Source organism: Paralichthys olivaceus, chromosome 12, assembly GCF_024713975.1.
Source record: "Paralichthys olivaceus isolate ysfri-2021 chromosome 12, ASM2471397v2, whole genome shotgun sequence".
Lineage (NCBI taxonomy): Eukaryota > Metazoa > Chordata > Actinopteri > Pleuronectiformes > Paralichthyidae > Paralichthys > Paralichthys olivaceus.
Window position 1 is genome coordinate 11118048 of NC_091104.1, and position 18198 is coordinate 11136245.

General features: G+C 46.1%; 1 protein-coding gene across 10 annotated transcripts in view; it reads right to left on the bottom strand.

Moving 5' to 3' along the window:
* meis2a (Meis homeobox 2a) overlaps window positions 1-18198 on the bottom strand; it is an 85217-nt gene that overhangs the window by 45567 nt on the left and 21452 nt on the right. For 7 of the 10 annotated variants that reach the window (XM_020098176.2, XM_069535499.1, XM_020098179.2 and 4 more), the window contains exon 8: window positions 235-380. In XM_020098176.2, coding sequence (XP_019953735.1) covers window positions 235-380 — 146 coding nt within the window. The remainder of the gene's footprint in view (window positions 1-234; window positions 381-18198) is intronic. The other 3 variants (XM_069535497.1, XM_069535500.1, XM_069535501.1) reach the window with 1 other exon arrangement.

An 18198-nucleotide genomic window follows, 5' to 3' on the forward strand; every position in this document is an offset into this window, starting at 1 on the left:
TCTAACTCAAAGTGTGCTGAGCAGAGTAAACAGTCCAAACTGATTAGATTGACCTGGTCACTGTGTCCCTCTGACAGGTGGCTGACAGGTGAGCATCACAACACCACCATCACTCCCTCCCTTACGCCCTCAGTAACAACTGTGTGACAGCTGTGTGTGCATCCTTCCTTGAGTCTGCATGTGTGTCCATTTGGGTTGTTTTCATACACGTGTAAAAGTAACGGCTGTGCTTACCGTGAGATGCTGGAATAGCCACGCCCTCATGATGTTCGTGGCCACCTTGGGGAAAATGCCACGCTTTTTCTGCCTCTTCTTATCCTTGTCTGGATCATCATCGTCCCCTGTGCCAGGTGATGCAACGCTGTTGTCTAAGCCATCTCCTGGACGGAAACCAAACCCAGGGTTAAATAACATCCCAGACAACACCACTGACAAGAAAAACACCCTGATCTCAAAATTCTCAAAGCTGAAACAGAAGCACAGACAGTCAAAGCTCGAGTTTAAGGCCCATGAAAGATGGATAAACGGACAAATACCACAGATACATATGAAGGAATCCAAAAGCAGCGCACCAAGGCTGAGAGAGTTGCCGCAGCAAAGCCAGTGTTATGTAGTAGAGATATGGAGGTAGGGGGATTTAAATGGCCTTACACAAAGGCCTGTACAGAGAGCGAGGGGTTTACTCGGAGGCCTAGCAGAGTTGTTCTATACCCCAGAGCACGGGAGAGGGGAATAGGGGTTAATGACTCCAATGTTATGGTTGGACACTGAAACACTAGTTTCCTCATTCCACCTCTACAGTAGGACGAGGAGGAGGGAAGAGAGGGAAAAAAAGGGACAAGGAGCCTTCAAGTACAGTAGAGGCTGGGGCTCATGTCATTAATTCAATTAAATTTGCATGCTTGACATAATGTAGAGCTTTTTTTTTTTCATCTTTCTGAAGAGAGCCAAAGGGGACAGGAAGGACTTATGTACAGTAACACAGACATTCATGAATCCCAGTTGCGTGCAGAGACACTCGCAAACAAACAAAACTCAAAGGAGATGATAATTTGTGTCGTACAGTTGAGACGCACGAGTATTAAAGTAGGGATGTGATTTGGGGGGGTTCATTGTTGCACTTCGATGCACATAATGGACTCGTCTGCCCCCCCCCAGCCCCATCCCAAACCCTGACTCTCTTAAGTCTCCCTTTCCCTCACAGCAACCCCTCCCCATTCCGCCACAAGATTAGCATGACAGGCCAGCGGCGGCTTCGCCTGCATTAATGTCCGTCAGCGTTTGATTTCAAGAGGAAAAACATGCATACACCCCGGCACGATTTCTCTTTTAAATCGAAGTTTCCATCTTTGTCCCTTGCCTTTTTCTTCTTCCCCGGCATTAATTGTGCATTAGCAAAAATGATTTACTTTTAACAGTCATAGTTATTTTTTCTTGCCCCCGGGCACAAATGCCTTGAAAGCCTTCCTTGAGGGCATCTAAATTATGTATCTGAAAAACTCCTCCACTAAGGCAGAGAAGGACCCTGACGTTCTCAAAATTCAGACCCGCATGTCCTCCTGTTTTTGGGGAGGCATCAATCACAACCACCTATACAAGCCTTAATCTTGCATAAATATTTGAACTAATAACATTAAAAAGGGGGAAAGAAAAAGGATCCGACTGGTGGTGTAATCAAATGCAAAATAAATGAAGAATACAAGGACAGCAGGGGCCCTCTCTTCTTACTACTTTACCCACTTTCTTTTTCTTTTTCCACCCCCTTGTTTCCCTCATTTTCTCTTCCCGCTCTGTCTTTCTTTTCTGTCTGTGCACAGTGTTTTCCTTCCACATCATTAGTGCAGAGCCACACGAAAGAGGAAAACAGAGAAGAGCCGACTTTGCACTCCCTGTGTGAAGCTAGAGAAGCAATAGCCCTTCTGAAGGACATATGGGAACGGTGACACAAACTAGGGGTGTTGTAATTGTAGAATGGGCATTCATTAGCGGCAAATGCCGTAAATCCCAAGCTAAGTACGAATCCTTGTCCAGGAAAGCCTAAAACAATAAACTTTGGTCTGGCCGTGGCCTGCTCTGACTGTGAGGGGCTTCCTGAGAAATGCGACCCAGACGGAAGTCGACTCACACTCCCCCGGTTCGCTTTAGCCAAACTGAAGCAACAACACAACTAGTGAGCTGTGAATCTTAACCACCCTCCCCTTGTTGCTTTGCTTTGAGCTCCAATGAATAATGTTGATACACACTTTGCTTGTTTGTTTGTGTGCCGCAAGGTTTTGTGTTGATTTTCAAGCCACCCTCCAAATCCCTCTCCTGCTGTGAGCAGTGAGGCTCATCCAATGGAACCACACAGTGGCCAAAAGGCTGGCAGATTAATTTTATTGACGTTTCCATTTTCACTGCAATGCGATAGCCTCCCCCCTGGCCAGGGCCAGAGCGACCCGTGCGTATTTACAGACTGACCTGTCACTTCATTACCCAGCATGCTTGCTGCCTCCTGCCCTAGCCCGCGAGGGTGAAACTAGACTCCAAGCCTTTCAGCTCGTCTCTTTCCCTCTGTCTTTCTCTCACTTGTTCATGGACACTGTCATGTGTGCACAGGTTAGACATGCGGCATGCAAACAGTACATCTGAGTACAATATTGGTAGTTCCTGTTGATTTACTTTATGCATGCAGAAATAAGAAAATCACTTGTGGACAGAAGGTCAAAAGAAATAAAGAATGAAAGAAGATGAGGAAAAAAAGCAGGAAGAAAAAAAGAAGGAGTAGAAAAAGAATAAAGAAGACCCAACTTCCACAACCTCATTACATCTAAAGGAGAGCTGGTGCTTTGCATCTACCCCCACTCCTTTCTTATGAGCGAGAGAAGGAACGCTGCAGGGCAAATTGTCCCAAACGCTAATGGCTTCTGACTGTTCCCTGGCAACTCTGCCATTCTAACCTGCGTGGATGTGCACTCTGAAAAAAAATGGGGGATAGGAAAAAACGTGCAGGGCAGAGCAGGGGGAAGCGTCCCATCATCTGGCCATGTGACACAGATGGGGGTTGGCTATTAGGAGGCAGCCGAAAGGCCTAGGGGAGCTGAGGTGCTGGAGTGTAGCCCCAGGCACTTTTGGAAAAGCAGCGCCCTTGGAGACAGAAAAAAAAGACAGCCTCCCTCTCTCCCACTCTCTTTCTGTCTTCCCTCACTTTCTTCCTCTCTCCTTCTCCCTCACCAGCTCTATCAATATCTTGACCTAAAGTGCTTGCAATGAAAGTTTGTGCATATTTTCATGCACAGAGACCGGGAAGGTTTAATCAGGCAAGATGGACGACAATGACCGCACGCAACAAGGGTGAAGAAGTGAGCGAGCGCGCTGGCAAACAAACAAGCACAAGTCCGCGAGCGCATTGCGCTCACATACATTCCCTCTCTCTCATCACCAGTGGGTGGTTATTAAAAATGCATTCAGATATATCTCCCTGTGAGTAAATTGGTCTCAGGGCTGAGCTCATTAACGGGTTGGGAAAGGACTGTAAACACACTGCAACTCTGCTTATCTAATGTTGGCACATTCAGGGTCGCTTCAGGATTAATCGCACAAAAAACTGGTTTACCATAAAGTTTCCTACAGACTGCTGAGAGTAAGATGGGACAATGGGGGGGGGGCTTAATAACTCTGGATATCATGCCTCATGTCTAGCAGGCACCCTGGCCCTGAGGGAGCCACTAAGGTCTAGTCAGCCCTGGAAGCATTATGGATATAACCGTGAGTAACACATACATGCAGCTCTATCGGTACACCAAGAACACGCTCCCTCCGATGCTCAATCATTCCGATATACAAATGCATGAATGAATAATGACTTGTCAATAGCTGAACACGTTCAAACCCAATCGTGGTTAGTTATCAAATAACACTTGAGACATTGGTACCATTTATACACTGGGTAGATAGACAGGCTCTGGATGTTGTGTGTGTGTTATTCTAAAGGCAGCACAGTGATTTTGTACAGGGAGGCCCTGGCGTTTGTTTCAGGGTAATGAAGCAAGAGTGTAGAGGCAGTGGCTTATGGAAGCTGTGGTTAAAGTGACTAATTACAACAGACCCCCCACGCCCCCTTGTCAACCCAAACTAGTCAGAGTGCTCACCCAAGCTTGGCCGAATGAGAGAGGAACTAGTGAGGACAGTTAGAAGAGTTAGAAGAGTTAAAAGAGGGGTGGACAGAGAACAGAAGCTAAGAACAGAAGCTAAGAGGTTTGTTGTAGGGCAGAGGCTCCTTTGGCCTCCTCTACCATAGCACACCATAGTGACCGGGCCCTCCAACCCTCCCTCCAACGCCCTCCTATTACACCACCTCCAGCCCCGCAGGCTTGGCTGCAGAGAATGAAGAGAAAAGAAGAAGGGGATTTAGAAGCCTCCCTTTTCCCTCTTTTTCTCCTCAACTTTTCAGCCAACATAAGCGGCGTTTAGCACATTCAGTCCCCCCAAATGGCAGCGAATGAGAGAAGCAGTGGGGGCTCCTCTTTTGTCCGTCTGGTTACCCCTTTTATTTACTCTGGATTTACGAAGGGGTCTTTGCTCGCTCTGGGAGCACATGCTCTTGACGCGCACACACACACACACACCCACACATTGAGGCTCTATTCACACTAGTGGAATGGCCGTCCCTCTGTTGCTCTGTGCCGACTGGGGATTACAGGTCTTCTGGCTATAACCACATGCTAGCAATATGCTTCACGCTCACATAACATGCAACGCAGGCGAGTGTTAACGAGTAGAACATAATCTCTTTCATGATAAAACACACAATCGAGCGTCCAATTTCTGAGTAACCTGTCAACATGTTTGTGTTTTTGTGTTACCACACACCATATGGTTTACTGCGCTCATTCAGATCCATACAGTAGATGAGGGCCCAAAACGGAACTGCTTTAGTGTGCACCACTGCAGCCGGTGTTTTACGCTGATTATTTCCTGATCTGTGCTTAAACATGCAGCAGCCCCTTGCACCGGACCATAAAACAACAGCTTAGTAAACAGCAAGCATGCTGACAAATTGGTAGTGCTCGGGCCGGAGTCATTAACAGCCCTAAAACCTGTCAGAGCAATTACAACAAACTCTCTGCTTTAGCAAGTCTCCCTGCCGAACTCAGATGTCACGACCCGCCTCCTCTTTACCGCCTCCCCCCTCTTACCACGAGGACACTGGCTAAAGGTGAAGAACAGATGACCACTTTTCCATTGCTCTTCCAAAAAGCCCCGACACCCCAGAGAAATGAGGACAAACCTCCATCCCAAACACAGCTGTATCTGCATCCTGGTGCTACGACTGAGTGGTTCCTTTTGCATGAGAAGTAATGTGTAGTTGTCTCGGCCCAAAAACACATCATTAAGTGTTCCCTTAAATGAAGTGGAATAAGAGCTTCTAATTAGATGGGTTTTTTCTATGTGTGGGGAAGCGGGGCAGTCAGGCAGTAAGAGAGGCAGGGAGGGAAGGAAGGTGGGAGGTGGAGTGGGGGGGTAGTTGCTCAACAACTCCTGTACCTCTTCTCGTCTCTCCCTTCTCCGCCCCTTCTCTAAGCCCCCTAACCCTGCCATCAGGCAGATATCTCTCTGTCATCCCTGGAATGCTGGAGATAACTATCGCCTCTCCACTGATACAAGGCCTCTCTCCTCTCAGAGGCACAGCGCTGACCCCAACGTGCACATCCCTACCATACAGGGTGAGGTTGAAGTGGTGGGAGTGGAGACAAAGAGAGGGGAGGGAGGGGGGTTGGAGGTAAAACTTGTTTTTGACAGCCAGTTAGGCTATTTTACCTTTTAACCTAAGATATGGGCTGGAGCAAAGCCACACTCCCCCTTTCAGCTTCTCCCCTGGAGCCAAAGACGAGGGCTTCGTCCAGAAAGGAGAGGGCGGGAGGGGGGTGCAGGCTGCCTGGTTACTGCCTTTTCTCCAGCATTACTGCCTCCAACTCTCTTGATCCTTTCATAAGATTATCATCTGCCAAGAACCTAAAACTTTAGTGCTGGATGCAGAAAGTATGCACATTATGAAAGACTCTGGACTGAATTAATTACTGGTGTGATTAACCTTACACCTTACAACAACAATTATCTTATTGCACTATAAATTAGGACTTTGATGGTGACACAATAACTCCTCATGCCTCCTGGGATCTTGTTTTTTGTAAAACTTTCCCTCGGCTGCGTACATTTTTATGTATTTCTGAACACACGGAAAAGTTTTTACACAGATGTATGTTTAAAAGAATGTATGTCAGCTGAGTCGAGGCCGTGCCGTCTAAAGGGGGGGCTTTATTTGAGGAGGAAAAAAAGATCCAAAGAGAAGAGATGGAATAAAGATGTATAAAAGAAAAGAGGCAGGCTCTTGCAGATGTCAGGACCCAATTTGCATGAATGGCAAAGGGCTAAATTGCAGGGGATGGGGGAGCTGCCCTCCACCCCTTCACCCCACTCTTTTTTTGGGGAGGGGGTGTTGGACTAAAAGGGAGTTGTGATGCCCATGACTGCCCCTCACTCAGCAGACAGAGATCAGTGGCTAATGAAGGGCTTTGGGTCTCCACCAGACATTTCACACTCTCTGCCTCCCTGATAACTCCACCCCGCCTCCACCCACCCTCCCGTGCACTTCTACACTGCCGACGAAACCGCCGCCGCACATCCCTTGGATTTCAAATCGAATGGGGCTAATTGGTCTCGCAGGTTATCTCGGTTCACCCCCTTGTTTCTTAATAAACCAATGTACAAACCTGCCGATGTGACGGAGTTAGATAAACCTTTCTTCGTCCTTCTCTCTTCCCTTACTAAATATTGTGCAATGGAGCTATTCTTGGTGGTTGAAATTGCATAAATTATTTAAACTGTGTATATTGATATGACTCCCTATATAATTTATAATTATTATGGTAGAAAACAGTGCTGGGTGCCCACAGAGAACACATACCTAAAATCCGACGGTTTGATGCTGCATTAAATATTAAAGGATAGGTATTTCCCAAAAGCTAGTCGGGCTATGTTGAATTGAAACAAGCGTGATCATTAGTAGAACAAGCTGTTTCCACACTATTTGCTTCCTAAAGACTGCTCTACTTTGGAATGATAATGTAGCGAATGCAAGATAAAAAAAAACAATGAGATGGAGAGCACGTAGCTGCATCATGTGGTTCAATCTGCAGACTGAAGAAATGGCTTTATAATCCCCGTTAGGAACTATTGTATATCAAAGTGTTCTACCTAAACCGCCTGAAAGAGCAGCTGTGTGCAGGTTCCCAGATACAGCGGCGTGTGGTTTTGAGATTCAGAGCAGCGTACGCCGTTTGAGGCGATGTGTTAACACAGCATCAGCAGTGATTCTCTACCCTCAATTACAAGTTAAAAGCAAACAAACAAAATCACTGTCTTCTCTACCAGGAGAGAAGGAAAACTTGGATTTGTTACAGACATCTTTGCCACACCTGATGGACAGTGGCATCAAAGAGCAGTTTAGGTCTTTTCTATGCAGAGCTGGGGGCGCGTGGAGGAGCAAATGGATTAAAAGGTTTATAAATCAACAAGTCAACCATCAGATTGTAGCCTCTGCTCAGCAGCCCTCTCATCAGCCAAATGCCATGAACTTTTTTTTTCTTCTTCTTCTCTCTCCCTTTTTTTTCACACAAATGTCCTAGAGGCAGGGAACAAAGCGAGCAGAACTGATTACTGTGCTGTTGCCCCGCTCCGCCAGTCTAAACTCTGTTTGGCTTCCTAATGAGCTCACTAAAAACCCAATTCATCACCCATAACCCCTTCTCAACCTGCCCTGAAATCCCCCATTATGGCGAGTCAAGGACAGTCCGTTTACGGGCTTTGGGCTCGGGTCAAGGGCTGTGAAGGGTGGATGGTAGTGGCGGTGGTAAGAGCGCAGCCAAGGTTATTTTAACACAGGGGATGCCACTTCCTATATGCGGCTCGTCTACCCACCTTGAGAATCTAAATGTGTGAACCATCGATTTCCTTGAGACCAAGTTATTCCTTTGATTGTCACACTCCATTGGTTTTATGCGAAAAAAAAATAAAAATACTCCTATTTTTTTTTTTTACTATTTGAGGTTGTTGGTTTTTTTAATGCCCCCCTTCCCTTGCGCCCCTCTCTTTCGCAACATCAGCGGTGTCCCAGACTGAGAGGAGGAATGTCCGGCTTGATGGCTGCAGCAGCAGGAATGTCCCGTTCTAGTCAGCTTTCGCACCAGAGATTTCAAGTTTAATACCCCTTCGTCCCATCCCCGCAAAGACAGGAATTTGGTGGGAAGGGAATGTAGCAGGATTCGTGTGGTGGGGGGCGAGGGGAAATACAGTCATTCTATTAAAGATGGGGCAAGGGGGCAAGGTAAAAGAGAGAAAAGGTAGGTAACGAGAGGGAAAATGTCTTGTCAAGGAGGTATAAGATAGTAACTGGTTGGAATTGGGAGGAGGGGGTCAGGAATGGAGAGGTAGAGAGGGCGGACAGACGAGGGCTTGGGTAAACTCCCACAGTTCCTCATTACATAGAGTTGAAATGAGCCTCCTGACACCTGAGCTGTAACCAAGAGATTACAGAATTGATGAATCCTTGGTTTAAAATGCAGCTGTTTTATTCTGCTTTAGTAATTAATTCTTTTTCCGATGGCGTATTGATTAAGCGTAGCCCCTGATAAAGTTCAAACTGAGAGAGATCCCTCCGGGGGCTTTGGCTCGGCCGGCTCTGGAGAGTCAATGAAAACTTCCTCCCTCCACCTGCATCTCCCTCTCTGTCAGCACAGTTTACCCTCATAAATTAGTCAGATCTGCGATGAGCATGGATCTGGCTTGTTTGATACTTGCTTTGGCTGCCCTCTTACTGATACACATCCATGTTATTTCTATACCATCACACCGACACACATGCGCCCATGTTGACGCTGCCATGTTAAACAAAACATTAATTTCTTGGGCTGTTTTCTGGCACACCGAGATGACTCATGTACTCACAGATACAGCTCTTTCACCTAGCCACTGATTCTTTTGCCTCATTCTCCCTCCTCCCTCGCTCTCGTTCTCACCCTAACAGGGAATCACAGCGCGGAGAACGAGAGCGTCTCCTCGCACAAAACTACTCTTTCATTCTTTTTATCGCAGCGTTTTTCCATACAGCTGTGAGTGAGGGGTCTGATCAACAGAGGGTAGAGCGCAGCTCTCCGGGGAGCCAACTAGCAGAGAAATCAGATATGCTTTACAAGAGAGTCAGCCGCTCATGTCTTGTCAAGACCCCTCACCTACCGGCTCCTTTACAAGTCAATAACCAGGGCCCACTGTCCTCCACTGGGCCTTGGCACACATTCTCATCTTTCTATAGGACACAGAGGCAGGGAGGGAGCCCCGCAGTTCTGGATTCCATGGTGTAATGTATAACGCTATATTATTCTGTATGATATCATGGAATATAATGCTGCCTCTCCACAATGAAAATACTCCTTACACATGAGGGAGTATGTTTCCAAGGTCCTCGCTGTGGTGGGACTACATCACCACATTTAACCCGCAATACACAATACACAGCCCTCCGACATTCCTGTAATGCATAGTGACAAATAATTGGTGACGCCACGAAGACAAAAGAGCCGGTTAAAAGCCTTTTTCAATATTAAAAACTAATGAAAGAGTGAATGAATTATGAAGGTAGAGGAGGAAAAATATAATTAGAAGGTGGAAGTAGTGCTTAATACATTTACTCGAGACTATTTCCTTTCGTTAATGGAACTGCAGCATGCAGAAAGGGGGTTTTGATGAGGCTAGTATTGACTGTCCGCCCTGCTGCTTAAGGTAAATCCAGCAGGTCATTTCATTAAGGCCCAATTCCATGGCACTAATTTTGATTTTAGGGGCTTGACAGCTGTCGGCAGTGGGAAATTGCTGTGGCAAGAACAGTGAGAGAGGAGCCTATTACCGCTGCGAGAAAATACAAATTGCAAAGCCTGGGTTCAAATTACCACTATTTCTGCCGTGCTGACCCACCAAAAATCGTATTTCATCACATTCCTGGGCCGTAGCTTTTGATTAGCTGCAAGAAACGAGGGAGTGAGAGCACCCTGTTAAAAAAATGCTGCGAAACAAATGCATGTGAAAATACACCTAATGACAAGAACGTTTGGACATAAAATACTAGACACAGTCACAAATATTAAAATAACTGCCATACTATAGGTTTTCTCAAAGAAGCTGTACTTTTGGTGTAGTATTAAACTGTATTGCAAGGTGCTTCAAAAAATTGTGTCCATTTAATTGGCAAATGGATATTAGGAACACCTTACAATGTAATGCAACTCAACTATATTGTGTTACAATATATATCTCTTCATTTTGACCACTTTATTTTTGCATTATTTGTTTTTCTCCCTCACATTAGTAGTTGCTGTTGGTCGGCCTGGCAGTGGGATGGACCTGACTCACAATGTGAACTCTTAATCGTCTCGCCTTGCAAGTTAATGTGCAGCATTAAAGTTCCAGAAGGAAGGAGAAAAAAAGGCTCTTCCTCTGATGCTATTAATTAGCAGTGCTCCATCGCTCTCAGCTTTTTGAAGCTCTCCATCTCCTTTTGTTTCACCCTCTCTTTCCTTTTTTGTGCGGCCTTCGTTATTGACTTTTCAATTTTCCTCTCACATCCACCCCCTTGCACCAGCAGCAGCACCAGTGCTTCTGCGGAGGTGCCCAGCCCAATAATACCCCCAAGCCCCATTCTCCGAGACGCCGGCTGGGGAGCCCTGAGAGCTGGGCCGGCCCTACAGCTCCCACCAGCCCACCGCTCGCTCCCCACGAGACCGAAATCAAAGAGAAAGGCCCTTAAAATATAACCATGGGTATAATGAGGGTGCTCCAAAGAACAATAAGCATATACACCAAAGGAGGGAAGAGAGTAGGAGTACAAAAGAAAGAACGAGAAAACTATAGGAATGTTGGCTTTGGTGTTCTTGAGATGTGAACAACAGAGGAGTGGAAGGAGAAAAAAAACAGAATGATACTGTGCTGCAGGGGAGAGGCCAAAGGGCCACAGCCAGTGGTGATGGTAGCCGGGGCCACGCATCTATCCAACCATGTATCTGAACCCAAAACAACAAGGGGGTCTGCCGCATGCCTCTGGAGCTGAAGGAAGCCGAAGGGAGCCAAAGGGAGCACGACTAATTTCTGCACAACAATAGGCCTGGATGGGCGCCCACACAATGGCAGGTGCTTTGAATAGCAGCAGGGCCCTTGCAGCGGGGATCTTCTCCTCTCTCGCTCTGAGGGCTGGGGCTCTGGCTTGTGCAACCTCTCATTTTCAACCTGGCTTCCCTTTGACTCATAAAGGATGAAAATGATCTCATGGGGCGGCCAGGGGAGCGGGAGACAGGCAACTTCACCTCTTTTTCCTTCTCAGTCTTTCTCTTATCACTCTCTTTTCTCTGTTTACATCTGCTGTATCTCTTCGGCTCTTATTTGCGTGCCTCACACTTACTCCACATTTTTTTCCACCTCACTCTTTTTTTTTTTCTCCCATCGACTGTTTGTGTGTTGTGTTATTTTCTGTGGCGCTTGTGTTTGTTGTGCTGCTGCTGGGCTGTCCTGTAGGCCATGATGCAGTGGTAAAGGCAGTTTTCCCCCCACCTTAAGAGCATTCTTTCCGGGGTCACAGGGTCAGGCTTCACAGATGTCTACTGCAGACACTCAGTTGTCTAAGGACTGCATCCCTGGGAGTAAGCATTTGTACTAAACAATGCACCATTTCCCCCCCTCACTTTGGAAAATGTTAAATGTTTTTTTTGTCTTTTTTTGTCTCTGTTCTCATTGTTTTATTTTTCAATGCAGCTATAGAGTGAGAGCAATTTTTCCAAGGTGGAGGTTTTTTGGTGTTAAGATAATGAAAGCAATTGCTGGTTATCACAAGATAGTGGTGTTTTCTGCCTGCTTTCATTCTTTTAAACACTCCCCGTCTCCCGAAGTTTCCTCCAATTGTTCTAATGGGGCCTTAGTCATCCTTGCCTGATGGCGCAGGGAAAAGATGCTTTTAAAGGTCTTTTTCTTTTCTCGGTACGTGTTGCCAGGAGAGAGAGAAAAATTAAAACATGTAGTGACTGCCCTGAAATACACATGGAGAGACAGATAGAAGAAACCCTTGAGTAATCGGTGCAGGGGCCAAACAAAGAGCAAGCCCTAAATGAACAGAAAGACAATATTTGAACGATATCTGAACACCTCCGTGTAGCCTCAGTCTCAACAGAAAATTGTAGAGAGGAGGGTTCCTGAGCCAAACAGCTTTCATTAAAGGGAAATCAGTTTGTGCTTTTTTTAAGGGGGCGGAGCGTAACCCTGGTACAAGAGAGGAGATTGCAGCATTTAACATGCAAGTTTTGCCCGAGAACATGGGAAAGTGTGTAATTGGAACAACATTTTTAAAAACCCAGGCACCGAGCTATCCTCGAATATCTCGCTCCTTTTCATCTCGCCTTCCCTTGTTCCTGTGTTTGATATGGTGCTCTCACTTCCCCCTCCAAACATCCCCCCTGTATTCTGTAAATTGATAACCCTCTAAATGAATTATGGTAAATGCATAATGAAGGTTTTCTCATGCTTCAGCCCTGCAGCCAGCCAGGATGCAGCATCTTGTTTGGCATGTTTGATTCGTTTTGTTGCGCATTTAGCCCCAGTGTTCCTTCAGAGTGTTCACTGCTTGGGGCATGTAAATAAGAAATTATCCTTGCTGACTAACATGGCTAATACCTCCTCTGGGGTAATCAAAAATTATTAGACGCTCGCTACCAATAAACATTAGGGCTCATGGCACTAACCACTGTCAAATTGCTCACCTCCGCCTGCTCCCCAATAGCCATAAAATGGGTGAACAAAAGTGATCAGGTGTGGAAAAAGCACTCTGGCTACATGGAAACTGAGAGACCCGGGAACTGCTATTATGCCTAAAAAAGCAGCCCTTGGCTTTAAGAGTCATTAAAGCATGTACTAGAGTGGGAATCAGACTAGAAAATGAGCTTATCTTGCATAATGCCCTCAAAAGCTTTGCATAAACGTGAAAGATGTGCGCGTGAAAATCAGCAGTAGAGAGGAAGCACTGGGATTGTAACACACTTCCTTTATCATCCTCCCACTCTCTTGGACGTGGCAGCATGGTTAAAGCACTACCTGTAGGGTATAGCTGCGCTGCTCAGTTCCAAACATGCCGCCCTGTGTAAGCCCCGGTTTACACAAATGAAAACCACACAGCAAGTGAACAAGCTATAGCTGGCCTTGCTAAGCCACTCGACTCGACTGCGTGCCGTCTGCTGGGAGGGACCTTTGCTGTGATGTGGGGCTCGGACATTAAGGGGGAGGAGAATTGAGAGGGTGGGGCGGAGGAGATTAAAGAGCCAAGGGAGGCAGAAGAATGGAAAGAAAGTTTAAAAAAAAAAAGAGCACAAGGCCCATTGGTCAAACACAAAGGGAGAAGAAAATTTGAAGTCAGGGTTAAATTCCAAATAAGCACACCTTAAACGGGTCAGTGTGAGCAGGCAGTCAGGGTTTTTTGGAGTTTCCCTGCAGGTGTGCCTTTGACAGACTTGGCCCCCGTAACCTCTCTCTGATCTCGAGTGGGGCCCTGGGTCGGACACAGAAGAAACCGGTGGCATCTCTCTGCCTCTGCCTCCCATTCTACGTCCATTACATTCACACACGCATGCTTACACACTCTGTAAACACACACGCAAACACGCAGCCAGACGAGGGCAAAACAAATCTGCTGAGGACTAGAGCAATTGGATTATCACCTCTTAAGGGTGACTCCGAGGCTGACCCCCCTTCAGGCTAGCCTGCTGAAACAAGACGGAACATTTCCTGGGAAAACACTCTCCCTTTAAAGAACCGAAGCACCGACGTCCCTGCGAAAATACAGCGGCAGCAGCATTAATGGACGTGGAAATGCCCTTTGGGGCACATGCTCATATCCCTTTTAGCGATACTACATCAGACCTGTGTGCACTCCTCATCATCACTATACACTAGAGCAATCAGCAATGGAACATGGGTGTGTAAACCCACTGTATAATGAACTGACACAACAGCACTGCACTCTTTGTTTTTGGTCCAAGCCTTTGGGTAGATGAGAGAAAAAGTCACTCTCCTTCTATAGTTCAATCATGATTACTTCCCTTGAACAGTTTCCTTTCTGCTTTTTAATTATACCCAACTCACTCCCAGATAAGCTGGTCTTCATCTTCTTCTCAGAGAAAGAGGAAAAAAAAGAAGAGAGAGAGAAAATAAAAAACGCTTCCCCCAAGCTTTCCCTTAATGGCGCAAAACAGACATTCTCCTCAGCTGCTGTCAGAATAATCTGGGTAATTTTTTCCCTATGTTCTCCAAACATTAGTTTGCACATTAGGCTGACCCAGTTAATGTGCCTTTCCTGCTGTGTAGGACCCAGTTCCTGGCCAAGCTAGGACAGGCTGGGTTGGGCCGGGTCGCGCCGGGGGCCTGTTCATGATTATGGACCAAAGGGACCAGGCCCTAGTCAGAGCTGAGGTGGAGGGGCGAGGGAGAAAGGGAGAAGGAAAGGGTGGAAAAGAGACGATAAGAGGAAGAGCGGGAAAGCTGGAGCTGCAGAGTGGATGGAAGGGCAGAGTGGTGGTGTTGTGGGTAGAGGAGTGTTACTGGAAGTGGAGCTGCATCTACTGGCAGTCCTCATCCTTTTTCAGCCTCTTTTCTTTTGCTGTTTTCATGTTGCTTTTTTTCTCTCTCTCTCATGATCTGTAGACATGGAGCACAGGGTCAGAAGAAAGACAGTAAAAAGAGAAGAGAGAGAGGGAGAGAGCGGAAGAGGAGGAAGGAAGGAGGGAGCTGAGGGAGCTGATCATTCTCTTTAATCACATTCTGGATGAGGGCCAGGTAGTCTGCGGTACCGAGAGCGAGACACGGAGGGGTGAGTGAGGAGAGAGAGTGTGAGGAAGGGGGTGCGGGAGAAGGAGAGATGGAGGAATAAATGGAAAGAGAGGTGGAGAGAGAGCGAGGTGAGGATGAGAAAGGGACTTATGGAGAGTGGGGATGAGCCTGAGAGCAGAGCCCCTTGAAACAGCCTGAAGTGCAGCAGCGCTTAAGCAAGGGCGCACATATGCCCACACATACCATGTGTGTGTGTGTGTGTGTGTGTGTGTGTGCACCAGCCAGAGTGACAGACGTTCCCGTAAATGCCCGCGAATGCTGAATCCAGCAAGAATCTGGTGTTAGAGCAGAGGCAGGGAGAGATCCATTTTAAAACTATGTGCATTAACTATACTTTTCCCTATAGATTAAGCACTCGACATGAATAATTTAGCCTCTCTTATGCTAATGGGATCATGAAAGTATCCCCTCCGTGCCGTGTTTTCTCCCCCTCCGCACCAACTCTTCTCAGCTTTCAACAATGCCCTACCCCTTCCCAACAAACCATCAGACAGACATATTGCACTGTTTTCACAACAGGCACCTGACTAACATGGGCCTGACATGTAGTGGCAAGGCTAAGATTGCACACAGTAGCTGATTGAGAAATACTGCAGCCATTGCTAGCCTCATGACACGTGTGTGTATTTTGTGTGTATATATATATACTGTATATGTATTTGGCTTTTTCCATTTGGTGCTGCTTGCCTCCACTTGTTTTCACTGCAGTAGTGGGAGGTAACGTAGTACATTTATTTTGTTACTGTACTTTAGCTTTATCTTCAGATTTTTACTCTACTCTATCAACAAATATTTACACCATCTACACCACTACATGTTATCTACACATTGTTCATATTGTTTTCAGATATTTATTTAGTAATCAATAATTAGAGGAGAATTAGACCATTGATCCAGCGTTTCCCATAGAATTCATTTCAATCTATGGCAGCAACAGGAGTGCACTCACATGCAGCAGATTTCGAGTGACATGTACAGAGACTGAAAGAACTGCATTGCATGCTGTTTGATTTATGAGGTTTGACTGTTTGCGTGGACGGTAAAAAAGTTATGGACCACGGCATTGGTGCTGCACACACCAAGTTGGAGATCTGTTACTATTTTAAACATAAAAAGTGTTAAAAAATGTTGTCAGTGTGTTTCCAGGAGCATATTCTCCAGTATTCTTTGATTATTCTTTATAAAAAAGACTTACTTTTACTCACATAGAAAACTGTGTTTTTTTACTTTCACTTGAGTATTTGTGTGTATGTTTGAATACTTCCTCCTCCAGTGTCACCAGTTTGGATTATGTCTGTACTCTCTTTAATGTTTAAGTGACGTGCTGCTACCATTGAGGTTTTGTAGGTTTTGTAGGAGGCTGCTAAACTTTCTGACGACCTCGCTGTGTTTTCTTTTTGAGAGGGGAAGTGGACATATCCTGTGTGTTTATGTCTTTCTCTGCGCTTTTTTGTTCGGCCCCTGCCCACACACACACACACACACACACACATTTGAAACAGACACACACCCTTGTTGCTTCAGCATTGTGTTGCGGTGAGGTGGGGGCACTGTGTAAAAATTATCAGTGCTACAACAGCTGGGAGTGAGAGCCATGAAACAGCAGGGCTTGGGTCTGCTTTATTGTTTATCTGTTGTTTATGGGCCAGTGTTCAGCTTTAATTACTACACTAAATTAAACTCTAACAGGCACTTAGAGGAAAACCGGCAACATGCATGCCCACGCATGCACGTGCACGCACGCTCACACACTTACACACACACAGTATACATTATATACACAAACACACCTCACTGATCACTCCAGAGTTGCAATATACAGTTAGCTACTCAACTGCTACTAGGCTTCCATCTTGCGTTTGGCAGCTCAGATTCTGGACTTTTCTCTGTTGTGGTAAAAAAAAAATTATATTCCTTCTTCCTCTCAGTCAGTTTTGTGTCTTCCTGAGCCATAAGTGTAGCTATGGAGGTGCAGAAAATGCCCAATTCAACAGGCCTCGTTCGTGCTGGGGCTCTCTGGGTGGACACAGGGAGTCGTGTCCCCACCAGGAATGACCCTCCCCTTTCTCTCCAGTAAGCTCAACCACAAAGACCTTGCTGAGTGGGGCGTCCCGGCGAGGGCCAAGGGAGCTCACCACACTCCCCACGCATACATACACACACAAACAACACACACACACACACACACACACAAATGTACCACAACTCCATCAAGCGCAGCATGCTCCCTTGGAGCCGAACACTCAAACTCTCCCTCTCTTCCTCCCTTTTGCTCCATCTCTGCCTCTCTCGGCCTCTCTGGGGAGTCTGTCTATCCGCAGAGCATGGGGGATTGTTCAATTGCTGAGAAAATGTACAAAATGCTTTTCTCCTCTCTTCTGTTGAGCCTTTTCCAGCTACAGTAGAATTGGGGAATTGTACAGAAAGCCCGTTTGCTCACCCACTCAAGATGTCAATGTGGATTTGGTCTTCATGCATAGCTAATAATTACAAGCGTGGACTGGAGCTGAGGCACACACACTGACTGAGACATGCACATACAGCGAGAGGGGGAGAAACATTACCTACCGTGCTGAATCAGTGTAGGGGATTTACATTTCATGACTGAGTGCATTTGACTGTACCGTGTTTGGTGTGGGCAAAAGTGCAGAGCATTTCATCACGCTGCTCCATCACACTTTAGGTGTTTAACATAGTACGGACACCTGCTTGGAGACGAGCGCTATCTTAAGGCACGCACATTCATCAAGTTTAACTGATGTTTCTGATGTTTCCAGATAAGCTTGGAGGAGCTCCACGGGACTGTTAATCAAAATGATGTGCAAACACAGCCAATGAAGTTATTGTGTGTTACCGTCTGAACCATCTCCCTTTAACCGCTGATGCTTGTTTATTTAGCCAGAACATAGGGAGTCGCTCTTTGACAGTCAGCGAGTGAGAGTGCAAAATTTGTCCTGAGGGTGATAATTCACATTTTCTATTTCTGGAGGGAAGTAAAAAAATAAAAGTTTGTTGTGAACGGTGGGAGGGGAGAGGTTGCAGATTTAAGTATTTCTCTGAAACTTAATCCTTTTTTCGCTTGTGTCAGAACCTTTACTGGCACTCTTTACTAACAGCTATGACCAAGCTTCACCCTGGTTTATAGCTTGATAATAAATTATTCCACAAGAGGGGCAATATATATATTTGTTCACTTGTTAAACTTTTTTTTTGGCAAAGATTCACAACAATGCTTGGTGCTGAGCT